Below are 27908 nucleotides of genomic sequence, written 5' to 3' on the forward strand. Positions count from 1 at the left end.
TAAAGACACACCCAGGAGGGGTCAGTAGTAAAAAGGAAGGGGCCAGACGAAGGAAGCCACAGACATAGCAGAAGACAGGAGTTTGAGCCCTGGAATAGGGTAACGTTCACATTCACATTTCGGGTGCCTAGCAAAAACAGTGAATGAATGGGACAGAAGAGCTTGTGGGGCTTGCACAGGTCAGTGAGCTCTTTCTGCCCCCAGGTCCCACCTCTGGGAACCAATGAGACCAATCCTTCCCTTTCTGTTGCCTGAAAAGCAGGTGTGTACCCAGGGGGTGGCCCCAGTAAAGGGTGTGGACCCACAGGAGCGCAAAAATTGCACCTCTCTATTCTGGCTCGGCTCCTCTGGCAAGGATGCAATGGACCGATACATCTCCTTGCCAAGGGCACAAGAGATCCTAGGTACGCCTCTGCTGATAAGCCAGCTCTACCGGCTAGCATAGCAGCTGCACTCATTGCTCCTCTCACATCAGCCTTTTCTGCCTTGCCCCACACTTAACTGACTTGTTCATGGTGAAAGCAGCACCCAACCCACATGGGTAAAGTCCAAAAGCTCTCATGTGCTCCCGAGGAAAATCCTTTCCCCTTAGATTCCTCTTGCCAGAATTCCTTGCAATTTCTTAAGGGTGCACAAAATATCAGGAATTTTGCCTAATACCGGTAGGTAAAATGTCAGGGGAAACCCAGAAGTATGGCAATGCTATGTAAAAAGCAGTGGGAAACAGCCCAAAAAAGCTCAACAATTTTGGGATCTTCCTAAAGAGAGCTCAACAACTTTGTGGGGTGTCAGAAATTGTACTTTTTGAAAATTGCAACCCTAGCCACAGTATGCTGTGCTCGCTGTCAGAGTAGTAGACAACGCCCTGATGGACCAGTGAAGCACTCAGGCCACTGTCCAATCAACAGTGAACGTGGATAGCACTGCTTGGGCCGCTGCTTTGATCGGCATACTGATTAACTGTTGGATCGGGGCCAGTGGATTTAAAGAGCTGCCTTGTAGTGGTTTGCTCGCATAGAACACATCCTCGCTGTGCGTGGGTGCAATACACACACCCTTTCTCTCTCTACCTTACCAATGAAATAGCGGGGTGGCTATATACTGCCTCCAGCTTCGGATCCTGCACGCTTCTGAGTACAGTACAAGCAGCTGTGAAATTGCCGCGGAGAGGACTATGGAACTATTGTGTCCTGCCTGGGGGCCTTTTTGGCAGGTCACAGCTAGGAACTATGGACTAGACATGCCACGGGTCAAATATTTCATTAAAATCAGGCAAAATTGCGGGGACAAAATCTCGGGGTCATTCGCTGCTTATTGGCCGCCAGTTGTCCCATCTGTCTCCATCCCTTCCCTAACTCTATTTCTCTATTTGACCTCTTCTCGCTACCTCCCCCTGCCGATCCCCACAACTGGGCCAGGTTGTTGTTGTTTTGCCCCCCCCCCCTTCTTCCTTCTCCTTTCCTATTTACTTATTTTTAACCACCTGCAGGGTCACGCCAGGTAAGCGTCTCCCACAGGGAGAGACGAGTGGGTGGGGAGGGGGGGGGAGGAGAATGAGATAGAACAGGGAAGGAGGCGCTCGTGGAAAGAATCCTCCCAAGCGGGAGGGGGCGCTCGTCGTCAGGCGCCTTCAGGGCGCAGGCGGCGGCTTATCGCCGAGCTGCTCGCCGCCGCCTCCTCCTCTTCCTCGCTCCCCCCCCCCCACCTCCTCTCCTTGTCTCTACAGAGAAAAGGTGCCGCGCAGGTTCCGCTTCGGTTCGTCATTCAGCCGCCCCGGCCTCCTTGCCGAGGGCCGACGCCGCTCCCCTCCCCCTCCTTCCCTTTCCCCCCTCCCTTCCCTTCCTTCCGTCGGTCCGTCAGTTGGGGTTGGGAGCGGGCCCAAGCCTCGTCCCCCTCGCGACGAGCGTCTCGGAGCGGGACGGGTCCCGGCCTCCCTCCTCATTCCCCGTCCGGCGTGAGAGAGCCCGGGGAGCGGCCTCTATACCTCCGCGCGCGCACACACACACAGACATTACCCGGCCGCCGCCTCCGAAGCCATGGCGGCGAGCGCCAAGCGGAAGCAGGAGGAGAAGCACCTGAAGCTGCTGAGGGAGATGAGCAGCCTCCCGCCCAACCGCAAGTGCTTCGACTGCGACCAGCGCGGCCCCACCTACACCGACATGACGGTGGGCAGCTTCGTGTGTACCTCCTGCTCCGGCATCCTGTGAGTTGAGGAGAGGAGAGTTGAGGAGACGTAGAAAAAGAGACACAGAGAAAGGGAGGAGGAGGAGGAGGATGGGTTGCCCTCCTCCCAGGCGGGAGGAAACAGTCGAGAGCTTTAAGCAGGCGATGGGAGGGAGGGGGGTGGTGGAGCTGAGGAGAAATAGGGGGGCTGGGAGGGGGGTTGGTGGAGACTCCCACCCCACCCCCATCCCATATGGGAATTGGCAGTGGTCTCGGGTAGGGGGTGGGCGGAGAACTGGGGTGGGGAGAGGCTGAAGTGTAAACGAGACTGGGGGGGCGCACCGGTTTTTCTTTCCCCGTTCCTCTCCTCTCATTTTCCCCATAATTGTTGGGCCAGACCCTTTGAGAGGAATGGGGCGTGTGGTGTTGGGCAGAGAACGGGGGTGGGGTGAGTGACAGGGACCCGCTATGCAAGAAGGCTGCGCATGGGTACGGGTGAGAATTGGGAGACCGGGCTGAAGAGATCCCCGGAAAGAAAAGAAGGAAGCTGATGTGGTGGAGGATAGAGGGTGTGGGGCTTGCTGAATCTTCCAGCGTCCCTTATGGTGTGTTTAAGTGTAGAAGGGGTGGGTTTTATTTCCTCAAAGTGGGAGGAATATCGGTAATGAAAAATTGAGGGTCTTAACGAGCATATTCTCTCTGTATATAAAGTGGGCTATGCCTTTAGGAGGAGGGATGCAAACTTTGTCTGCTAGTTTGATCAAGTTCCCTTAGCATATGAAAGGCTAGAGGTGGACAGGTGCCAATTATGATATTAATCCAGGAAGTATGTAAAAAGGGTGGGGGAAGCTTGACAAATACTCTACAGATGCATTTTTATTTTTATTTTTTTGGTACTCGTGTAATTAAGATGGCACACACACTTTTGCCTGAGTGTTCACTTCATGGGTTTGAGTTTATTGAGCACATTAAAAGTTTGCCTTGAGGGTTTGCAACAGGAAACAGATTAATGGTTACTGGTTAACCTCTGGATTTGAGTTCACCATGCCAGTTGTTTGGTTAGCATAATTTGGTCTTTTTTCCTAACCCAATTAATATCAAACTTGCTGTGCAAATGGTTTGCAAACTGTCTCTAATCATTTTGAAGCAGTTGCAGTTTTCTCCAGCATGTTATCCTTTTTACCTTGCAAGATTTGTTTTGTTCAACCACATGGTGTTGCACATGACAGTTTGAGCTTGATTAGCTGTGACAGTTACTAAAATGAAGGTACAGTACTTGTCAAATGGATCAGAACTGTTGACACCTGCTTCTGGATTGGAGCTATAGGTGGAATATGTGCTTTGTATGGAAGGTTCCAAACTGACAATTGGATATCCAATTTAAAGTGTATAGTAAAGAAAGTTTCTGGAAGGCCTTATGCTAAATAACTTGTAGAACCAAAGTTATAGTGCTCCCTGTGTGACCATGTTTAAGGAATCCATCACTTGCCATCTATAATTAGATACATGTGCATATAAAAAGTTCTCCATAAAAATTATATGTAAAAAGACTTGCTGTCAGCACCATATTATGTACTCAAAAGTTTACTCTTAATTGATTTTTACTAGTTCACCATTACAAATACACATGAAAGTAACTTTAGCCATATCACTATTTCCATTGAGTCACTAATCCTTCCTGCAGTAATCCTTATACAGAGGTGTAGCTTAGATGTATTGCTGAAGTTTCCTATTTAGTACCTCTCACTTCCAGACCTTTGGGTTCTATTTCATAAAACTTCAATGCTAGCAATACGATACTTAAATAAATTTCAAATACTTTGATGTTATTATTATTATTATTTCTTTATGTGCCGCCATCTGACTGGGTTACCCCAACCACTCTGGGTGACTTCCAACAAATTAGAACACAGTAAGACATCAAACACGTAATGATCAAAATAATATATGAAACCTCAGGTTATCTAACACTTTTAGCTTTCCAGATCTTAAGTAGGTAAATAGGGAGAAAATTTCACAGATTCAAGGCAAACAGGTGAATCTATCTTTACAAAGTACAGTACTTTAAACCATCCAGTTCCTTAGTCCCTTCAAAAGATTTATGTCCTTAAGAGAAAGGGCTAACTATGGAATTGAGATCTGATATTCTTATTAGGCCTAACCTTTTCACCGCTCTTGGATATGTACTCCAAAATAAGTACTAACACTGAAAAAATGGCAATTTTCTTTCATGCCCAAGATTCTTCAGAGCTAGTATGGTTTCTTTGACCAATTGTAGCTTCAAGGTGTAGTAGAACTTTATTTTCTTCTTGAAAAGTTTCTAGAATGACTTCCTTCAATTTCCTTGTTTTATAGACGAGGTTTAAATCCACCTCACAGAGTGAAGTCCATTTCCATGACTACATTCACACAGCAAGAAATAGAATTTCTGCAGAAACATGGGAATGAAGTAAGTATTACAGACTTGTTTTTAAGGGAATAAATAGTCATCAGATGAATGTGATTTATCTTTGTTCAAGAAGATAGAAGCCTTTAATTCAGGGATTGTTAACTCTTGGACTAATGAAGTCCCCAAGCAAGTTTTTCTGCCCTATAAACCACACTGATTTTGGTGTTGGTAAAAATGGAGTGTTAAGTAGACATGGTGCAGGGTGGTCATAGAAATTGCAAATTGTCATCAGATTGATCACTTGATCAGTGGGGAGAATGCATTGACGGTCATCCTGAGCTGATTGTGGACCAACTGGGGGTTGTGTGTGAGGGTGTATCTTGTGTGTGAAGGAGTGTGGCCAAACCCACCCACTAGCACAGGGTTCCCCAAACTTGGGTCTCCAGCTGTTTTTGGACTACAACTCCCATCATCCCTGGCTAGCAGGACCAGTGGTCAGGGATGATGGGAATTGTAGTCCAAAAACAGCTGGAGACCCAAGTTTGGGGAACCCTGCACTAGCATATGCACCCTAGAGAGATGGCCAAGGATGAATACAGCCCCCGAGGCAGAAAAGGTTAGCCACTCCCATGCTGAAAATGAGAATTGAAATTTTATTTGCTATATGTAGCAAAAAAAAATAGTACCGTATTTGAGAACTATGAAACTTCAGACCCCTCCAAATTGGTTTCTGCAGCAGGACTGATGTCTCATAGCCTTGTGCCAATTGTATTTGTTACTCTTTTTCCCTTTTCTTCTACAAAACTGTTTATTGTTCAAAATACTGCAGTGGTACATTTTTCAGTGTGGGTAGAACTGCCTGTTAAAGATTAGTTGTCTTTCTTCAAATCACTTAATTCCCATCCATTTTACACAATGCAGCAGTAACTTGCCATATGTTAATTATAGGGAGAAAGTAAGAAGTTGCTGCATGTGGGATCTTCGAAATTACCAGAAAATGTAATGGTTTTGCAGTATAAAAATGGAAAATCCTGGGGGAAAGAAGAACCTAAGTAGAGCCTGCTGAATCAGGCCAGTAGCCTGTCTAGTCCAGCATCTTGCTCACACTGCCCAAGCAGGTGACTTTGGGAAGCACCCGCCCACCTGTAATTCCCAGCAACTTGTATTCAGAGGCATACTGCCTCTGACGGAAGTAGAACAAGCAGCTGTTGATAGCCTTGTCCTCCATGAACTCTTAATAGTCTGTTATAGCCATCCAAGTTGGTGGCCATCACTGTATTCTGTTGGAACCAGTTACAATTTTTAAGTACTGTATGAAGAAGTAGGGTTCAGCTTCAGTGGATGTCCACGAGTAGTGGTGTTATGAACAGGGTTTGAAATTAGCAGGGTGCCAGGCACATTTTGCATCTAAAGAGTCTCCATTTGCGAGCACCTCCAAAAGTCTGGGTGCCATTTTTTGCACCTGGCTGACATTCAAGGATTACTGAAATGTATGTGATTTGAAGCTTTGAAGTATATGTTAAGGAGTTTAACAATAAAGAGTAGAATGTTTTGAAAACTGAAGTATGGTACCAATATTTTTATTGTAAACACAAAAATAAACAGGTGTTAACAATTTCTGCTTAAAATGTGATATTAACAATGTGTCACTTATGTGAATTGCGTATTAATTCATGCTTATCAAAATAATAAATAAAAAGTGTTGCTGACCCTGCCCCCAGTGGTGACCAGACATTCTACCGTATTTGGGCGCTCACAACCCAGGTCCCAGGAGACATTTGGCTCCTAGTTTTTCAATCCCAGTTTCTAACACTGGTTATGAGAGAAGGAGAAAAACTCTTCTCTATCCACTTTCACCATGCCATGGATAGTTTTATAAAGTTCTGTCATGTCACCTCTTACTCTCCTTTTCTCCAAACAAAAAAGTCTAATGTGCTGCAGCTTTTCCTCATAGAGTTGCTCTATCCTCTTGATCACTTTGCTTGTCCTTTTCTGGACCTTTTCCAACTCCACAATATCCTTTTTGAGGTGAGGTGACAGAACTGTATGTAGTATTCTAAATGTGATTGCACCATAGATTCATATAATGGCATAATACTGGCAGTTTTATTTTGAATGCTTTTCCTGATAATCCATGACATGGAATTTTCATTTTTCACAGCTACCACACATTGGGTCAACATGTTCATAGAGTTACCCAATACAAGCCCAAGGTCTTGAAGTCATTGCCAGTTCAGACCCCATAAGCATATATGAGAGATGCAGGTTTTCTTTTGCCCCAACATGCGTCACTTTACTTTTGTTTACTCTGAATTGCATTTGCCATTTTATTGTCCATTCACAATCTCTTCCTGTTTTAACAACCCTGTGGAAGTTGGCCTCCTCACTGCTCACCACTAACTTTATATAGTTTATGAACAACTTGAAAAGCACAGGTCTCAGTACTGATCCTTGGGGGACTTCACTGTTCATTTACTCTAGTTTTCTGCTTCCTGCTCCCAGAGTAGCTCACATCAGTTAAAAAGAGAGAAGGGCACTTATTAAGCCACAAAAGGAAAGTGGAGGAAAAAGGTAGTGGTGGGAGATCAGTTCTTTAAACCCATAACGAAGTGGTGAAAAATAAGTGGGCATTTATATCCTCTTGGGACCAGGCTAATCAGTATATTTTTCTTGTTTCTCTATATTTTTCTTGTTTATCGGAAATGTAATATGAGCAGTTGTGGTCATAAGTTACTGTTGAAAGATGCAGAAACTATTAAAGGGTCCCTGTAAGCAGTTGTGGTATTTGGAGCAATTCCTTACACAAATAATTGACAAGTTTCAAGTTTCACCTTACATTTTGATAAATTTATTTTTGTCTACTTAATATTTTTTTATTGTGTGATACACAAAAGTTGTTCCCATTACCATATTTGCAAAGGAATAAACTGCTGCAGATGAAGAGATACTGCGCCATAATGAATTACTATGCTTACAAAACAGGAGTGAGGCATTTTCTGTAAAAATAGAATAGAATGTAATCAAGTAAAATGAAAGTGGTATAGAGGGAATATTTAAATGTCTTATAAAGGCAGCCAAGCAAGTAATTCCTGACTGAAGTGCAATTATTATTTATGGAGTATCTAAAATTGTGTTGGACTAATGCTTTCAGCTTTGGCATTTCTAGGAAGCATGTATTAGCCAATAGATCAGTGACTAAGACAAAGGAATTAGGGTATTTTTTGAATACAAGTTACTGCTTGCTTACTCAGGAACACCGTTTCAAAATCCTTCCTGTGGCAAGTTTTGTTTGTACTATAGTTCTGCTTTGTCACTGTGTCAAATTGTAAATCTAGTAATTGGCTGCTGCAAAATATACATTATTCATTCATTGTATGGCATATTCTGAAATGTTCATTATTTTTATTACCAAACTGTTTTCATACAGAGTAGTCCACAGATTAATGAAATGTGACTTATTTGTAATTGTGTATCAAACTACCTATTTTTAACTAGAAGTTATTCAAATGAGCTCTGTGCCATAAGCTGGAAAATACTGGGATATAGGTTTTTAATCAGTCTGCATAATCAATAATGTGCAGTTGCATCTTGAATGAAAGCTAAACTGTCACTCCAGTCATTCCATACTTGCATCAACTGTGGAAAGTGTGTTTCAAGAAAATAGCTGGAGTGCACACAAGGAAGCTTTTATAAATCAAAACATGCTTTTCAGTACATTAACAACTTAGTTGCTTTAATTTAAATTGGTTCACTTTTTGCTAGGATTTGAGATTATATACAGTTTATAGCTCTCTACCTGTGTTATCCATTAACTTGCAACAATCTATTGAGAATTTTCTTAAGCTTAGTGCTAATATTTGGTTTCTGGAAAGAAAATTAAATTATTGTGCCTTCCTGCCTGCACTTAGGCAGCTAGGTGTTCCTGGCCAACTTCCTGGTTTATATTAGTCAGGGTGACGCATGGGAATCCTCATTTTCATCATTGCTGTTAAATGCAGACTGGCAACAACAGTCTCCATGCAAAATCCCAGTTTCTTTGCATTTGTTAGGAGGGAAGTAATGTAACAGAGAAGAAATAGATGCCCTTATCCCTGAACACATTTATTCATCTTTATGTAACAATTGTCCTATCGCAATGAACTGAGCAACCACTTTGCCTTCTGATGTAATATATACACTTTAAAAAATTTTTATGTCCTGTGGATCTCCTTATGTGTTGCTGTTTTGCCAAAAGGCCTTTTGTGTCCCCAATTTTAAATTTATCCATTTAAAAAAGATTTAGTTTTTTAAAAAAAACAACAACACATTTTTTTCTTACAGACCACTCCCATAATGTGATTCTGTGATGTCAAAAGGCTTTTGTGTGCTCCCAACACCTAATCTGCACCCTTTTAAAAAAAATGACCATTGGCCACCTCTTCTAGGAAGCCATAACCAGTTTGAAAACTGTATAGTTTGTTTCGGAAACCTTTTTGTACCAAATTCTATATATTGGACTACAATGCATTTTTCAATTAATCATTTGTATTACTGGTAATTTAGGCATTCAAGGTCTTGAATTACAAATAAAAATTAGATGCATTTTTACAGAAATGTATGTAAAGGTTTGAAACAAAACCTCTCGATTAAAGATGTAATTTGTAAAATGCAGATTTTTATTCGGGAAAAAACCTGTTGTAAACTGTTTTAGGGGCATTTGTTTGGATTGAAATGCGGGATAAGAATAACTGAACTTCTGTTACATGTTTTGGTGATACTATATTAAACAATTATACTGTCATGAAATGGATGTAGATTTATAAAAAGCACTGATACGCACATCAGTAAATTCTTAAGCACAATGCTTGTTCTGCTTCTTGATATAAATAGTTACTGTTGTAGAGGAGCTAAATGGCCTTGCAGGTATGCATAGCAGGATCAGATTACTGTGTCTCAATGCACACCTATAAATGCTTACTCTGAAAGTAACCTGGTTGAACCCAGTGAGACTTAACTCCTTGGTAAGTGTATGTATGCACTGTGTATATGAATTAAATGATCAAGTTGAAATCAATTTAACCTAATGCAGTATTATGTTTCCTTCACAAGGTGTGTAAACAGATTTGGCTAGGATTATTTGATGATAGATCATCAGCAATTCCAGACTTCAGGGATCCTCAAAAGGTCAAGGAATTCTTACAAGAAAAATATGAAAAGAAAAGATGGTCAGTAGACACCTTATTTTGCTAGTATTTTAAAACAACTTTTTTGTTGTTGCTAAAATTGGTGTTTCTTAGTTTTGCTAGTATAACTATAATTTAATAAATGCTCTTACCTGTATTGTTATTTACTTTGTCTGGATGCTTTGCAGGAAGATAACTTCCCACGATTCATTTCTCATTTCTAATTGCCAAATCTTGGTCACTATCTTAGATATTATTCCTCTCAGGGCCCTGGAACTACTTCCTCTTCTCCTTTTTTATTATGATGTTTCATTGGGCTTGGGTTAGCATGAGGGTTGGCACTTCTCCCAAAGAATACAAAACAATTGTTCCTGACCACAAGGAGTAGGGTATTCTAAAACTATCCATCAAGTAGTATTGAGGGTAAGACTGGACAAAGGAAAATTTGCCAGGAAGCAATTCTTGTGGCATAGGTGCATGCGTTCTCTTTTTGTCATAACTTTCAGGCAGGCTTCTTGACAGTGCCTATGATTGAATAAACCAGTCTGTAGGTACTGGGCAGAAGCAGGAGGAAGGTTAAGACTGCAAATTCAAATCACAGTGATGGGACTTTTTGGAGGAGAGGTGACATAGCTCTGGTAGAGCATCTGATTTGCATGCAGAAGGCCCCAGGTTCATTACCTACTACCTCCAGTTGAGGCAGGAAATGTCTCCCTTCCGAAACAATGGAGAACCTCTCCCAGCCAGGATAAACCTAGCTAGCTGAACCAGTGGTCTTCTGTGGCAGGAGACAGCTTCCTTTCCCCACTATTTATGTGGCAAAATAATTTATTACACACATATTGCTTCCACAAAGGTGGAAAACATGACAAAAGCATACTCTTTGGCAGGTGTATGTTAAGTTAAAGAGATGTACAGGTTTTCTGTATATTCCTGTATATACACAATGAACACTGAATTTTCCTTGATGAAATAGACACTGATGTGGGAAACAGTCTTGTATGAGCAGCAGGCCTTGGGGATACTTCAGTTTGGGATTAAAAATGTCAGTAGCATTAACTGAGAATTTAGTTTGTTTAGTGTACCATTCAATGAATTCCTTAAAGTTTTGTATGCTGCCAAAATACTGTAAATTTTATAACACATTCCAAAATGTGCAGCATGTTTGATTTGCTCTTCTTGAGGTTAGCGCACCTTAGCAGCAGTTGACATAAACATTAAGAACTGTACAGTTACAGAAATTGTTCTGAAACTGTTAGATGATATTGCCCACTGCCTCCATTCATTAATTACTTTATACTCTTAAGGCCAGGATTGGCAAGTTATCAGAGTATTTGAGATAGATTCTAGGGCAGACAACTGGTGGTAGTAGCTTAACTGGAATTGAATTGAACTAGCCTTGTGAAATAACTGTTCTACTCTGGGGTCTCTTATCATAAAAAGACTGCCATGGGGAGATTTGTTGAAACTGTTTTTGCATGGCGGCTTCTCTGTGTTGTAGCTGCTATAGTGCAGTGGTTCCCAACCTCACCACCCCCTGGATGACTTGAAAATTGCCGAGGTTCTTGACAGACCACTTAATGATTTTTTTGCCCAATTTAACAGTTGTAATACACTGTGTTAGATGCTATATGATTTTTAATTTTAATTTTAATTGCTGCTTTTGTTTCTTACAGTATTTTATTACAGTTTGAATTCATAGAATTCCAATTTTAATACAATATGAGAAATAAAAGCCATAAAATATAATTAGAAATCAATATACGTATTTAAAGGAATGACTTTGCCACCTCCCATCTTCAGCCACAAATCCACAGACACACCAAGACCACCTGAATGAAGCTCATTCAGTGGCCTGCTGTAGTGCTTGGAAAAGTAACTTTGGGTTCTCTTTCTGCTAACAAGAGATATTGGGACTATGTCTATTAAATTTGTAATATATATTTGTCTTAGGTATGTTCCACCAGAACAAGCAAAAGTTGTGGCATCTGTCCATGCATCTATATCTGGCTCCTCTGCTAGTAGTACAAGTAGTACTCCAGAAGTCAAGCCACTTAAATCTCTTCTCGGAGAGTCTGCACCGGCACTGCACTTAAATAAGAGCACACCTACACAAGTGAGTAGATGGGCAAAACCTGTTCTTTCACACCCTACAGTTCTCCTGAATTTCTGATTTTTCCTCCTATTCTCATTTCTTTTAGCCATGCTGAGTCTCAACCAGCCTTATTGCTTGCTCAGCACTCGTATCTCTTCTCTTAGATATTTGTATCATATAACTGCTATTCTGGCTGGCTGGATTAGCTGCCTATATATTCCCAGACCTAATTCAAAATGCTCATTTAAACTTGCAAAGCCTTACATGGCTCAGGACTCCAATATTTGACAGAATGCCTCTCCTGCTATGAACCCAACCATACTCTTAGGTCAATATTTGAGGCCCTACAGTTACCCCCTCTGAGAGAAGTTCACAGCATGATGACAAAGGGCCTTTATAGCAGTGGACCTCTGTCTGAGGAATGCTCTCTCCAGCTAGGCATTCCTGGCACCAACTTTGTTATTCTTTCTGTGCCAAGTCGAAACCTTCCTCTACTTGCAGAGTGTTAGAGGGATGGAATGGTTGCACAGATCCCTTAGTGCATTATCAGATAGAATAACTTGATCTGGGTGAAAAGTAAATTGGCTTATAAAAGTGGTGTGTCCTTCCACATCAGGAATAAAACCTTGGATTGGTCTCTCATGTTTGTTTAGCCAACTTTAACTTGTTGTTTACAGTCTCCTGTTGTAAATCGATCTCAAGGACAGTCACAAGAAAAGAAACAGTTTGATCTTCTCTCTGACCTTGGTTCAGACATATTTGCTGCTCCTGCTCCTCATTCCACAGCCACAGCGAATTTTGCTAATTTTGCACATTTCAACAGTCATACAGGTAATACCGGTAGTCTTTTCCATTCCTGGATTTGTTACTGATAACTGATATTGAACAAATGCACATAATATAGTTTTGTTTAGTTAAAAAAAACTTCTTGCACAATTTGCTTCAGTAAAGAATGGTTAAATTTTCCACTTAGCTGTTAAACTGAAATTGCCACTTTCCCTTTACTGTTAAATGTAAGCAGGAAACTTAGTCTGAAAAAGTGAACTGATTGGCCTGTCTTAATTCTGAAATAACTGGCAAAATGGCAGTCCCTCACCATTATAAAAACCTTATTCATTGAAATTGGGCACTATTTATTGTTTTAAACATCTGGCCCTTCCAATCTATTATCTTAAGATCATAAATTGAGAATTTAGTACTGTACTGGTAGTATAGCTTATATGGAATACCAAATCTACAATTAAATTGTTCATAGTGTTTTGCATACATTCTCTCAATAATCCTTACAGCAACCTTGTAAGGTAGGTCATTATTCTTATATTGCAAAGGGAAGGTTGAAAGGATTACTTACTGAGTAGCCTGATAATCAAGAACTTGACAGTTTGTATAATTGAATGTATTATACCAGCTCTCAATTTATTCGTTCACTTCTGTTTATGCAAATAGTTATGTATGGGAAATGAGTACTATTGGTTGCATTTTATGCATATGTATTGGTGTGGCATTCTGTGGTGAGTGGCCTTTACAGAATGGGTGGAGAGCTGCCAGACCTTGAGCCAAATCAGGCTTGTATCACATCTAGATGCTTTCTACATGGCCCAGTCCCATGCTTGTTTCATTTATATGTCCTGACTGCAGAGGGAGACAGGTGATCTGGAGAATTGCTCCGTCCCTCTTCCAGCAGCTTGCTGTACTTCTGTGCTGTCAGTAGAGGAAGAGAAGCTTCTTCATCACTGGTCAGCAAGGGAAGTGAGCAGTAAGCACAGAATGCATACTAACTGCTTGGGATTTCTAATTCCATGCTGATTCTCGGGAATTCCCTCTCAGGACTTCCCTCTTCCTCGTCCATTCTCTCTGTTGTGTGTGTACGTGTGAGGAATTAAATATATGGATCGTAGGTGAATTGGGTACAATTTTATAAGTGAATGCTTGTCTGACTGCTAACATTTGGGTCTGGCCACTGCTTGCATGCATTTCCCAACACCTCTGAGGGATTTTGACTCGGAAGCAAGGAGGTTAGATGAAAGGAGCAGCATAAGCAATGAACTAAGAGAAGAACCAGGAGGGGAGGCTAGGTGGAGATTTTGCATGAGGAGAGAACAATGTGCTTTGTGGCAGAAGGAGAAAGGAGTGCATATCAGACTTATGAAAAGTCAGGGTAGTTAAAAGGAGTAACAAATAATGCAGGAACCAAAGGAAAATAAAGTTGGATACTTTCTACTGAAGAAAGAAGCAATGGTGCATGATTGGTGGAAGGGAAGAGGCAAGAAAAGCTTTGAGGGCTGGAAACTAGAATTGAGAGTGCCAAGGGTGATAAAAGTTTTCCAAGCCCAGGCCCTGATGGGAATTCTATGAATTCTGTTTTCTATTGTTACTGAACCTCTGTGATCTGGCAGTCCTAAAGGAACAACAGAAAAAGGTGCTGAATTTCAGAGTGGTTTCAACTCACTAGTTAACCCTTTGATTGCATGCATCTGGAAGTGATTATAGGAACAATATATTCAAACTTTGATTAACTTTGTTGTGTCTATGGACAACTTTGTAATGTGCGCATTTTGTTACTTGCCTTACATTCTCAATATTGTAAAGTGATGGAAATACTAAAAATCCTAATTTCTTTTGGCCCAATATTTGACAGTGTTGTTTGCCCTTCCATTTGGTTTTTTCTCTTAAAATTTATATTGGCTGTCTTGTCTTCTTTTACGGCTTAGTAGCTTCTCAAAGGCCAGGACCCAGAGAGCTACCTTAGGTGAGCTCAAGGGTCTTGTGTATACCCAGTGGAGTTACTTACTTTCCATGGCATATTGCACGATGCTTATGAAACTCCTTCACAGTTTCAAAAGATGTTTCTATGTGGCATGGAGATTTTCTGTTTAAGAAACACCAAAAGCCTTGGATGCACAGAACTTGCAGCCTGCTTTGTATGTCAGCCAAAATGTTGTAAGATCACCACAATACAAGATGAAGCTGGCTTAAATGGATGCTGTAGTAGCAGTGAACAAATATCGCTCTATCCGACTGAGACCAGGAGTATAGTATTGCAATATGATGACATCCTAAAAGAACATTTACTCCAAATTGTATGAGCTGGAATTTGAATTTGTTTTTCTTAAAAAGAAATAGAAAAAATTGCAACTTATTTATTATCAATTACAAAAAATGTGTGTTTGGAGGTATTGTGATAAGCAGAAGTGATATTTTCTGTGTTGCGGACCAGCATGAGAGACAAACATCAGTTCCATGTATCTTGCACAGATCCCAAGGAAATAACTATATTCCCATTTGGAGGTTATGTTTTCAAAATTATTTGTCCATACTTCATAAGTGACAATTTATGTCAGTGGCATGTTTGAGGTGCAGCTTTGCTACCCTCAAAGCCTGCCATAATCTGATTCAGTTTATGACCTATTTTTTGTTTTCATACCATTAACATGTTTTGTTCATTTGCAATTTACAGCGCAGAACTCTGCAAATGCAGGTTTTGCAAACTTTGATGCATTTGGACAGTCTAGTGGTTCGAGTAATTTTGGTGGTTTCCCCACAGCAAGTCAGTCTGCTTTTCAGCACCAAAATACAGGTAGAAATGCTCTAACATTGTTAGCTTTCTTAATGTAAACTAATCTGGACACAATTTAGAATATCTTAACTCTTTTCTTCATCTAGCTGTCTTTAACACACACACTTTGAAGCTCTGGGGAAACCTGTAATGAATGCTGCCTTTTGTTTGGTGTGGATTGTGCTTTTTTCTCGCATGAAGTTTTTGCCCTGTAGCTTCTTAATTATCCCTACACATGAAATATTTGTGTCATGTTTGTTGGCACTGTAGAATATTGGCTAAGTTAAAAAATACTGCTTTCCATATTCCAAGTTGGTGATAAATACACTGCAACTAGAAAAGAAACTAATTTAATGTAGCACAAGTACATTTTCGATAACAAAAAAAATCTCATGTGTAAGGGCTACTGCTTTGCTTTTTCTTTAATTTTGGTCATGTTGTATAATGTTTGCTTGTCTTGATCTATGGCTGACTTATTTTCTTTTTTCCTTTTCCTTTTGTAAGTGTGTTGTCTTAAGATTTTCTTTTAAAATTTTGTTTTTCCCTTTTGTTAACTTTAACCCCTCACACAATTTCTGGCTGTCCAGCGTTCAGAACGCTTTCATCTAGCTGCAGTTTTGGTGAATTTACTACTTCCGCTTTCCCTCTCCAGGCTGTGCGCAGTAAGTTCCACCAAGGTGGGAAACTCAGCTCACTTCATTTACAATTCCTTTTTTTTTTTTTTCATTTTCATGTCAAGCTTTTCTTATTAGCCATTGAATTAAAAGATGTTAGCTTGTAGAACAGCACTTGATTGAGACTTCGTAATATAAACAGTTGGGTCAAAGTTAAAATGCTTTTCTTTTTCCTGCAAATTGAAAATGTCACTGAATTATCAGCATTTATGAGAATCAAATAACTTAATGATAGCTATATAAAACCTGGTCAGTATCTCATAATTGGAGTTTTGAGGTATTAAGGATTGAAATTTTAGCTCGTCAAAGATAGCAATAGGATGTGGGATGCCCACAACAGTAGTCCCTGGGAAGAAAGAAATTAAGGTCACAGTAAAGCCTCAGGATCCTTTGTGGTTACCTCTTAACTTGATATTTCTGCTTCCCTGTCAGAAATAATCAAAGTATGATTAGTCAAAGGAATTCTTATTTAACTAAATTTGCAGCAGGAGATACAATATTAAAATACTTGCTGCTTATGTGAATCGTTGAGGTTAGCCTTTGTTGCGACACCTACTCCTGCAGCATTCTGCTATAGCGCTGGTAAGCTAGGGCTTTTAGATTTTGGATATAAAAATTGGCTTTTTTAACCAAGTTAAGACCTGGCCATAGGAGAAGCTTCTTGAAATTTGTGACTCTTTAAACATATCCACACATGGCCACCAATAGTATTTGAAGAGACATTCATTGAGCTTGAAAGTATCCATCATGTTTAACTTATTTTGTTACAGGTGGGAGCGCTGGATCAGTGAATGCTAACTTTGCACACTTTGATAACTTCCCCAAATCCTCCAGTGCTGATTTTGGAGCCTTCAGTGCTTCTCAGAGCAACACAACTGCAGCCAGTAAAGCTGCAGTGAATAAACCGAACCTCCAGTCAGCAGATAAATATGCAGCTCTTGCTAATTTAGATAATATCTTCAGCACAGGGCAAGGTACTAATTCTTATTCTTTGACCTGTTCTCTTACACTATTTATCTTGGCAGTAGTAGTGTTCTGTGATGTTCTAGTAGACATTTATTTATGAAAACATTTATAGACTACCTTTTGGCCCCCTTAAGGGCTCCCAAGGCGGTTTGCAGCAAAAAAACACCAAACCCCCTAAAATCTTGATACAATAAAAAAAATGAGAACAGTAAAACCACTATAAAAACAAACTAAAAACAAATAGACAGCAAAATAAAAACTAAAAATAATTAAAGTCTGAAGAAATTAAAATGTTTTGATTGTTTACCTAAAAATGTTTCTGAATGTTATACACCATATAAACTGATAGCCTATTGCTTGAAAATGTGATACACTGGCAGTCGTACAAGCAATGTGGATCTAGAAAAGGAAAGTTAGTGCAGTAATAGTGGTCCCTACTCTATTCAGTTTCCTCCACACCAGGATCCAGAGCACCATTTATATTCTGTCAATTATCTGGTGGTGTTATGTCTGTGTGTGTGTAGGTGATGACTCAGTTGATTTGACTGAGGACAAAGCTTCCAAGGAAATCTATCTCTTTCAGTGTAGTTAATGCCATCAGAGAACTCAAAAAGTGGTCAAGTCGGTGATGCTAGAAATAGCGATCTTAGAACCTGAATATTTTTTCAGACTTTTCTTCTACTTTCCCTGCTTTTTTGTATCAATGTCACAATGTATTTTTGATCCACAATACATAAAAAACCCTCTGATGTAGTTATAAAAATGAACTTGCTATTTACCATGATGTGGAGATTTATGTGTTGCAGTTATTATATCTCACCCTTTAGAAAGGCAAAGTAGCCTTAAAGTTCAAAAGGGGCCATCCAGCCAGGTTCCCCTCAATCTTAAAAACCCAGAGTAGAAAAGTCCATTCATAACAGTTACTGAATTGTCACCATCATTCAGAAATTTGTGCACCAAAACTGCAATATCCAGAAATAAATGACTAGCTGACTTCATGTGGTACAATGTTCCAGAGTTTCTGTCCCTCTTTTCTTCCAAGGAGGTCAGGGTAGCACAGATGGATCTCTTGCTCCTGCTTCCTTGCCTCCCATTGCAACCTTGTGAGTTGGGTTGTTTAAATTGTTTTATTGTAATTTTAACTTTGTAAGACACCCAGGTATAAATCAATAAAGATTGTGAAATCAGATAGTGAACTTGATGGCTGAATGGGGATATGGCAGAATAGATCTTCCTAGTCCTAAGTTGATACTACAACTACTACACCACACTGGTTCTTGGTTCTCTTATACCCTTTATAAATTCTATTGAGTTTCAAATAAAGTAGAAATATGCCTAAAGTTGAACATCTCTAATAAAGGAGGTGTTTGGAATGCAGTACAGTATTTCAAAATAAGTTCCAAGACCTCTGTGGGATAAATTTCTCATTAACCTAGAACTATGGGTCCACTAAGAATCAGAAATACTCCATTAGCCCATTATGATTTATAAGCAGTTTGGGGGAAGAAAGGCTTAGGGTTATAAATATATCTTAAAAATATAAAATTGCTGTATTCATTTTAAAATGCCTTCTGCTTTTTGTGTTTGTGGACCTTGTTGCACACTGCCCTGATATTTTGTATGAGGGGTGTGGTGTATAAATAAATGAATAAATAAATAAAAAAGGATAATAGTACAAGTTAACTGTTAGTTTTAATATCAGCTTTGGCTTGGCTAGCTCTGCAACCATTTAGTTTCTTTATTTCCTACAGCTAAGCTAGGAAAAAGCCTCTTAACAATGAGGAAACTAGCAGAAGCCTCATCCTGATGTCACTGGGCTCTCAAATAGTGGATTGTGTCCAACTAAGTTTTTCCTCAGAGTAGACCAGTGGAAATCAATGGACCTACATTGGGCATATTCATTAATTTCAACAGGTCTACTTTGAGTAGGACCAGCATTGGATACACTCGCCCTGGGGTCCTTTGAAGGAATCTGCAGGATAAAAACTTATAAAATAAAGCTCAGTAATTTTAGTAACCTACCCTCTAATTGAGGTTAAGGACTCAAAGGCTTGTGAATGTGGGATACTTAACCGCCATATTTTATAGGATGTATCCTAAGCAAAAATTTACAGCCTTTAACTGTACTCTAATTTTTTAAGATTTTGATGATGCTAGAAATTTAACACTACAGAGAATTACTTGTGTTGAACTGTTTGGGATGTAAGCAATGTAATTGATTATTGGGTATGTAGGTTTCATTTTCTTTGTTCAGTATCATATTAAAGTTGTAATATGCTAGACATGGATACAAAAAATGCTGCACATTTATTAGGGCAAAATCCAGTGGTGTTTGTGTGTCAGCAGAAGAAACACCATTATGCAATGGGATTTCTAATTCCTGTGAGCCTTCCAAACTTGCTCTGGAGGGTTCAAGGACGCTCTGGAGCAGACAAAGGGAGCAGGGCGGAAGGCCTGTTGCATAACCAGAAGCCTGGTTGTGTGATGCTGGAGTTTGCCACAATTTCTTTTCATATCTTAGTCGATCATATTTTTATTTTCTAGATATTAAATATAAAAGGGTCCACTTTGAATGGCTGTTACCATGTAACAAACCATTCACATGCAGTGACTCTTCACTTGTCTCACACTACCAAAGAGATTTTGGAGGTAGTGTTTGATCTGATTACTTAGGTTCTACATATGAATAGCAGTTAAAGCAAGCATCCACATTGCATTCCTAACATGTATGCTGCTCTTACATGACCTGATTGTATTACATTGAACAGGCCAGCCTATGTCCATGTGTGACTTTAAGAAAGGGCTCCTGACTTGGGACTCTCTTTTAATGTTCATATTTCTGAAAAAGAGGTGAATACAAGGTTTGGTTTGATACAATACGTTGAATAAAGCCATGGAGAAGGTTTGCATTTGTTGGGAGCATGACTTTCTCTGATTTTAAAGAAAATGAAAAAGCATGGTTGCAACTCTCCAATAGTAGGTTGCTCAACAAAAATGTCATCTCAGTTATTGCTAACTTAAGCTCTAAAGAAATCGACTCTGTGAATTTTTAATCTGGTCTCTTTCTTCCTAGGTGGTAGCGAGCCAGGAAGTGGCTTTGGTGCTGCCCATACAGTACCAGCTGGTCCCGCTGTGTCAGCCCCAAGCCAGCCAAGTGCATCTTCAGACAAGTATGCAGCTCTAGCAGAATTAGACAGTGTGTTCAGCTCCACAGCAACCTCTAGTAATGCATATACTTCCACCAGTAATGTTAGCAGGTACTCTTTCTTGATAGAAGTTGTTGTAAACCAATCATGTTTACAAATGGCAAAAAATAAATAAATGAAATGGTACAATTTTGAAGTGCAGACATTTTGTGAAAACCCATAGTTTAAAAATTGCAGTTACATTTGGAGTTTTGGCTTCAGTGGGAGGATGAAGAGGTAGATTGGTTTACTCAGATGAGAGGTTTTAAACAAGCTATAAGTATCACCAACTCAAAGTAGGCAAAAGGGGAAAACACTTCCAGTATTCTCAGTGCTTTAGGGCTGCATTCCTATAGACACTTACTTGGAATTAAGTCTTGTTGAGTTCAGTGAGGCTTACTTCCAAGATAAAATTAGGATTGCTTTAAATTGTTTTCAGGGATAAGCCATTTGTATGAATATTTTTATTGGTTACAATGGCATAATTGGTTCAAATGTTTTCATAGTGAGAGGTTTGCAAAACTTGGTACTAGTCATGTCAAAAGAAATTAAATATATTGTTGTTGTAGCTGTCTAGAAGTGCAAGTTTCTGCTTGAACCGTATCTAAGTTTATTTTGTTATAACTGCTGTAACTACTTTTGGTTACTGGGGAAAACAAATTCTGATCTAGCACCAGTTAGCTTTTGACTTGTGGTTTAAGTTGAACAAAATGGAACCAACTCCCCCCCCCAAAAAAATGTGATTTAACAGCCTCATATGTTTTCACATGCAGTAATTAGCTATAGGTGCCTTAATTGTTAAGTAAATGACTCTGATCTTGATGAATGTGAATTATTTTCAGTAATGCTTTTGGAACAGTACCAGTGGGTGTTAATACACAGACACAGCCTGCGTCATCAAGCATTCCTGCACAATTTGGAGGTATTGTAAAATATTACTAAGCCATATTGCTAACTTGTGTTTGAGAGATCCAGCTGCACAACCCCAGTTTTTCTGTTCCAGTAGCTATGCTCTACATCTTGAAGGCAAATGTGCCTAGCCGTGCCAGGCTCTTTAACCAGGAAATGATAAAAATATGTCTTAAACATAGGAGTTATCATACTGTTTTCTTTTGATAGGCAATTTGAGGGATGTATAGTGTGTTAAAAATGTCCATTCTTAATTTTTCAGCAACACCATCCACAAATCCATTTGTGGCTGCCCCTGTAGCCGCAGTAGCACCTTCAACGAACCCATTCCAAACCAATAGCAGAGCAGCAACAGGTTAGAAAAAGAAAACATGCTATGCATTTGTTTGATAGCAATTAATGTTTACCCTCGTACTATAGGATTTTAACTTTGAGGCAGACTAACATGCTAAATATAGTTAAGCTCTTATGAAATCAAATGCAGGCGTCTCCCCACTTATGCGTGGGTTATGTTCCCGGGGACCACACATATACATGAAATTGCATAGAGTGGGGAGCAGCATCTAAGAAGCCTGTAAACACTGTCTAAACCTCTGGAAACCCTTGAAAAACCTCCCTACAAACCTCCTTTCTTAAACTCAACTTTCCACAGGCCTCATAGGTTGGTGCAAAGGCTCATGGGATTGCTAGCCATTTTCCTGTTCTTTTTGCACAATTTTTGTAGTTTTCCTGCTCTTTTTTACACCTTTTTGTGGTTGAAATCAATTTATTTAATTATTTCCCAGTGTCATGCATATACGCGGTCACATGTGAGTTGAATTTGCGTAAGTGGGGAGACGTTTGTGCTTTTGTTGTAGCTTTATCAATCTGGGACAGACAATTAGGAGCAGGGAACATAGATAAGTCCAGATAAAAATCTTCCACTTCCTGCTTTTTAAAGTATAAATTGAATTGTTTATATATTTGTGTTTCATACATTTGCATTGTGTTGCTACTTTTAGAACACTTAAGCTTTGTAGTTCATTTAACATATATAATGTATGTAATAAAATTTACACATTTATCCTTGCGGCTTTTGGGCCCTTATGCACATTAAAACTTGTATAGTTTCTGTATTAGAGGAATGAATTTGACAAGTTCTATCTATTAAGTATTCTGAATTTTTAAATGGTGCTTTAATACTGGCTATTTTATCATGCAAAAATATTTCTGCGAGAAGTTGTTTATAAATCACTTGACACTGTCTGGTCTCTTTGTGACTTCCCATAAGGCCTCTCAGGAGGAATGCACTCTCATATATTTCCTCAGGCTCACTTTGGTAGGTGGCCACATTTTATATAAGCTTCGTGTGGCTAACTGTCCATTTGCTTGTGATAGCTTATTGCCAGTTACTGGTTTCTCTGCATGTACGACTTTTTCAACCCTCCTTCCATATTCTGAAATGGAGTGGGCATGGATGGTGATGCACCTGAAATACATGATGACATGACTTGGTGTAAATCTTAATACATTTTACACCTCGGTCCTAAACACACATATTCAAAAGTACATGCCGTTTATTTCATTGGGACTTGCTGTCAAGTAAGTGCGTTTAGGATTGTAAGCGGAAATTGTTATCTTACGTCCATGGTCACATTAGTAGGTGCTTAAAATGAGTGGAGTTTTGAAGCTTGTGTTCATAGTAGCTCAAGTGAAATGAGTAATAGTGCCAAACCATTTTGCCACAATGTGTTTGGCTTTGCTGTTTTAGCAAGCTTCACTATTAAGTATCCTCTCTGCTAATAGTAGCTTGTGTAAGTTCTGTCAGTGCACTATTTGTATCTTGTCTATTTTTCTAGTCATGTGTGGCCTCCTTATTCCACAATTCCCTTCCGTTAACTCTTATGCCATGTCTTTCCTGGCTAGCCATAACTATTGATGGATGTGATGACATAAATCTGTGCCAGATCTCAGCAACAAATTCCTTGGAAGCGTCATTCTAAATCTGTAAATAAAGCAAAAATAGTTCCTGGTTCAGTAAAATAATGTTCTAGAAATTCTTGTGAGACTTTTATATGTCTAGTAATATTAGGTATAAATTAATTACTAGACTGTTTCACATGCAGTGCTGCCATTGAAAAATATTTTTCTTTTCTTTACTGTGACCAAGGTTAAGAGTTTTCTTGAGTAGCACCTCCCTCAAAAATCAGTTTGAAAGGGCAGATAGATCAGTTGTCAGAGTAAAAAAATTCACTGAGGTAGCCAATGAAGCTGCTCTTGAATCTTGACAACTACTGTGTATTGAACAGAATTTAATAGTGGTTTGCACCTCAGTGAACAGCAACAGTGCAGTTCTAATGCTTTCTGCTCATTCTTTCCTTGTTAAATTATTTCTGAAAGTGCTCTTGAATTACGGAGCTAAATGGTTCCTTTGCACTTTTGAAATTAGGTGCCTTTCCTCCCCTTTTATCTTGAAATTAGCTGCCTGTTTTGTATTTTTGTCCCCTCTAAATAATTTCTGTCTACTTGTATTCACTGAAAATCACATCACGATTGCGTGTTACATCTAGTTTCCATGTTCTGTTTTTTTAAAAAAAACATTTGGAAATATCTAGGCAGAGATACTGGCAGATGTTATGTTGTCAAAAGGAACATGATCAACAATTTTTTGGCCATGTTCTTAGAAAATCCAGAAGCATAATAGTTTTAAGGCTAGCCATGTGACTGGCTGCTTCATAAGGGATTCTGAGGATATGCGTGACTTCACAGAAAAATCATAGCTCAAAAATAATTGAATGCTTACATTTCCCTTACCAGCAGCAACATTTGGCACAGCATCCATGAGCATGCCTGCAGGATTTGGAACAACTGCCTCATACAGTCTTCCTACTAGCTTTAGTGGTAACTTCCAGCAGCCTGCATTTCCAGCCCAGGCAGCCTTTCCTCAGGCTGCTTTCACTCAGCAACCAAATGGTAAATGCTTGCATGTTACATTTTGTTTTAGCTGATGGGAGTATACAATAGTAGCTTAAGAACGTCTTGGAAGTTGAGACTGTTTATTTCAAGAGAATTTGCCTGTCCTGTGTAACATCAATTGAATGTTACATTGCTGCTTCAGAATATCACTGGTGGTACAGTGGCACCTCGGGTTACAAACACTTCGGGTTACAAACTCGGCTAACCCAGTAGTAGTACCTCGGGTTGAGAACTTTGCCCCAGGATGAGAACAGAAATCACGCGGCGGCAGTGGGAGGCCCCATTAGCGAAAACACGCCTCAGGTTAAGAACGGTTTCGGGTTAAGAACGGACCTCCGGAACGAAGGAGGTACCACTGTATAACGTTTGTGCAGGGAGGAGGGTGGGGGCGATTCACCTGAGCAGCGTATTTTATATTCTCATGTTCTTTGTCCTTAGACACAGAAACAATTGTTGTGAAATTTATTCTGCTAGCTTGAACTGTTTTGATTGTGCAAATAATTTTTATTAGCCTTCCTTTCCTTTTACAGTGGTACCTCAGGTTACAAATGCTTCAGGTTACGTGTTTGCAGGATGCAGACCAGGGGAAACCCGGAAGTACCGGAATAGGTTACTTCCAGGTTTCGCCACTTGCGCATGTGCAGAAGCACTAAATTGCGTCACGCGCATGCGCAGATGCAGCGCTGCAGGTTACGAACGCTGCGGGTTGCGGACGTGCCTCCATCATGGATTACGTCCGCAACCCAAGGTTCCACTGTAAAAGGAAAAGTGTGTTATAATTTCTAAATAAGTTGTGTCTGGCCCTAGCAAAACCAGGTTATCACACCTAAGTTGCTACTTAACAAACACAGGGAATGTATTCAAGATGATATTCTGAATCTTTTCACTTAAAGAATCTGGCAACTGTACTACTGCATGATTAAGTAGAAACGTAGTTTCTGCATAATTCTATACTGTACCATGAAGTTTGAATGTGCCTTTATGTCAGAAAAAGATGCATGTTTCATAGGCTTTGCTAGCTAGTATTTTTATATTTCAGACACACCTAGGATCCCAGCCTTAAAGCACTGGGCACAAGAGATACTAAGATGGTTCTAGTAAACCAGGCTTCCTCAACCTCGGCCCTCCAGATCTTTTTGGCCTACAACTCCCATGATCCCTAGCTAGCAGGACCAGTGGTCAGGGATGCTGGGAATTGTAGTCTCAAAACATCTGGAGGGCCGAGGTTGAAGAAGCCTGTAGTAAACCCTTCTGAGCACACAGAGAGCAGTGCAAATTGTATTTTTAATTGACATGATTTTGTTGAATAAAACTGCAGTAGGGAAGCAAGTCAACTAAGTGATTAAGTCCCATTGTTTAGATTGGGATCAGATAATTGTATTGAATTTAATTGCTAAGAGCAGAGTATGTGCATAGTGTGATACTTGGTTACCAGTCTAAAGTTAACTTCTGATATTTTATTACAAAGGAGCCGGCTTTGCTGCATTTGGACAGGCAAAACCAGTAGTAACCCCATTTGGGCAAGTTACAGCTGTTGGAGTATCTAGTAATCCTTTTATGGTAAGTGAGCTCTGATGATATGGTAGTCATCTAGATCAGGGGGTAACTTTTTCTGTCATTATTGACTTGGATTCATGAGACAGTTCAGTTGGAATGGAGCAGGGGGGCATGCTCTTGATGCTTGTAATTTTATATATTTGGAGTCATAGCTGATTCCAAAGGCATACAAAAAAGCAAAACTTTCACCTCCCCATCCTGTTTTACACACTCATCTGTGTATATTTGCTCTATGCTGTTAGCTCTTTTCCTCTTGTGCCTTTGCTAAAAGTGTATTATAGGCAGTTGGCCCATCTAGAGGAAATGGAAAAATTAAGTTTTGTCCAGATGGCATGCTTGGCATATGGCTTTTTGTGTGAGACTTCTCTTTTGTTTTCTTTAGGCAGGTGGACCAGCAGGGCAATTTCCAACAGGAAGCTCATCAACCAATCCTTTCTTATAGCCTTATAGACACTTTACCTAAAAGAACTCTTATGTGATCACACAACATCTCTGCGCCTCTTGCACTGTTGTCTTGTTTCACTGATCTTAGCTTTAAACACAAGAGAACTCTTTCAAAAAAAAAAGCCTGCATTGTGTATTAAAACCAAGAAACACCAGGTAATGTGCAAAACAGGGGCCATGGAAACATCTTTTTATCTGTGCGTTGGCAGGAGAATGTTAATGGTATCATGTATTTTAAAATTGGCTAATAAGTTATTGCAGATACCACATTCATTATGCTGCAGTACTGTACATATTTTTTCCTTAGGAATTAGTTATTTGTGCATATCAGTATTTGTAACTTTTAACACATTGTTATGTGAAAAACGTTACTGGGGGAAATAGATCAGTCACTTTAAGGTGCTGTCGTATCTCTTGGAATGAATGGCCTACATCATTTTAACCATTGCTGTTTGGAGTTATGAGTTCAAAATTGAAGGTTTTATTCATTTCTTGAAGTGTTTTTCCTTTCCTAAAGAGCTCTTCTATTTATACATGCCTAAATTCTCTATAATGTAGAGGGATACCTGTCTGCATAATAAAGCTGATCATGTTTTGCTACAGTTTGCAGGTGGAAAAAAATAAATATTAGGAAAAAATGTGTTTGTCTTTGTCGGCATTTGCACTAACCAATTTTGTTAAATCTTTAGGAATCCTTCCAGGGTGCGTTTCCACAGCTGCTTTTGGTAATGTTGAAAAATCTCCTGGTGATCAACCAATAAAGCTGGTGCGGGGAACCCCAGCCTGTGCACAACATTATATAGGTTTACAGATATCACAAGACCAGTCAGCCGCACGTGTCGCTTCCTCTTTGATAGTTTGTGTGAAAGAGGAGGAAGAGAAGATGACACAGTGAGCCCTGAGAGGAGAAAAGATTTGGGGGGGATCCAAAAGGTGTGTTTGTATAAAGAGACCCTGCCACCTCTCAGTGAGCAGTAGAGTGGAGAAGCCATCTACAAATCAGGTTACATGATGGGAAAACTGAGTCCCACTGCATTGCAATGAGCTGCAGGAGTAGGGCTGAGACTGTTGGAGTGAGGAAGGAAAGCTCTGTAAAAAACAGAGGAATGGGGAAAGGAGTAGCGGGGAAAGGAATGAGCCCTGTTGTCTTGAAGTATCTCACTTAAGATACTAATTGCTTTCAGTGAGATGCCCACTTTTTTACTCTGGAGCTCATGCGACATTTTCTGTGGCTCATGGAAAATATCAAAATATCAACGTCATTATTTTGAACACTATAGCTAATCTGATTTTAGATGGGCAGTATAGAACCTACTTAACTTCTTGCTCAATTCTATTCATGAAGAATCCCACTCTGGTGGGACACACATTGTTTGATTTATTGATCTAGGCCGGTATCCCATGCACTGCAAGCAGAACTCTGCTTGTGCAATAGGCCTTCCCTTTCCTCTTCATGCCTCCCAAATCTACTCTGGAGAGTCCTCCAAACCAGAGCTGATTTTGAGAGCATGCAGAGAACTGCATTGAAGAAGAAGGAAGAGTTATATTATGGAAGTGGACAACTCTGCATTAACAGATCCAGAATGTTGGATGTTGCCCGAGGTTTCTGTTAAACTTATTTTGAGGTCTCCATGACAGGGTGCAAGAACTTAATAGGCCTTGTTAGAGGCTGGACACCTGTTGCGATAGTTTGTGACTACTTGAATCATAGCAGCAGTTTGCTCAACATATCCTGTGTATTTTGTACAATACTCATTGAAGGTTAGAGGGTTTTACTTTAATACGTTGACTCTAAGCTTCTGTAATGGTAATAAACAAAAGTTCTGTATTTTACTACAGTTGGCATACAGTTG

At 39.8% G+C, this 27908-nt stretch overlaps 1 protein-coding gene across 50 annotated transcripts; it reads left to right on the forward strand.

Annotated features, from left to right (window-relative positions):
• The first annotated feature begins 1722 nt into the window (after positions 1 to 1722).
• On the forward strand, positions 1723 to 27893 carry AGFG1 (ArfGAP with FG repeats 1). 50 transcript variants are annotated; one of them, XM_088669043.1, is made up of 15 exons: positions 1723 to 2203; positions 4519 to 4612; positions 9641 to 9756; positions 11668 to 11830; positions 12487 to 12640; positions 15267 to 15386; positions 15953 to 16042; positions 16810 to 17013; positions 20079 to 20262; positions 21033 to 21112; positions 21362 to 21454; positions 22370 to 22417; positions 23899 to 24051; positions 25523 to 25614; positions 25994 to 27893. In XM_088669043.1, the coding sequence occupies exons 1-15, from the start codon at positions 2037 to 2039 to the stop codon at positions 26051 to 26053; spliced, it is 1818 nt and encodes a 605-aa protein (XP_088525169.1). In that variant the 5' UTR covers positions 1723 to 2036; the 3' UTR covers positions 26054 to 27893. The 50 variants fall into 50 exon arrangements, with proteins under 50 accessions (XP_088525169.1, XP_088525171.1, XP_088525170.1 ...); XM_088669045.1 differs by having other exon boundaries at positions 20079 to 20175; XM_088669044.1 differs by having other exon boundaries at positions 15953 to 16027.
• Positions 27894 to 27908: the final 15 nt, after the last annotated feature.

Source organism: Zootoca vivipara, chromosome 5 (genome assembly GCF_965207765.1).
Source record: "Zootoca vivipara chromosome 5, rZooViv2.hap1.1, whole genome shotgun sequence".
Classification (NCBI taxonomy): domain Eukaryota; kingdom Metazoa; phylum Chordata; class Lepidosauria; order Squamata; family Lacertidae; genus Zootoca; species Zootoca vivipara.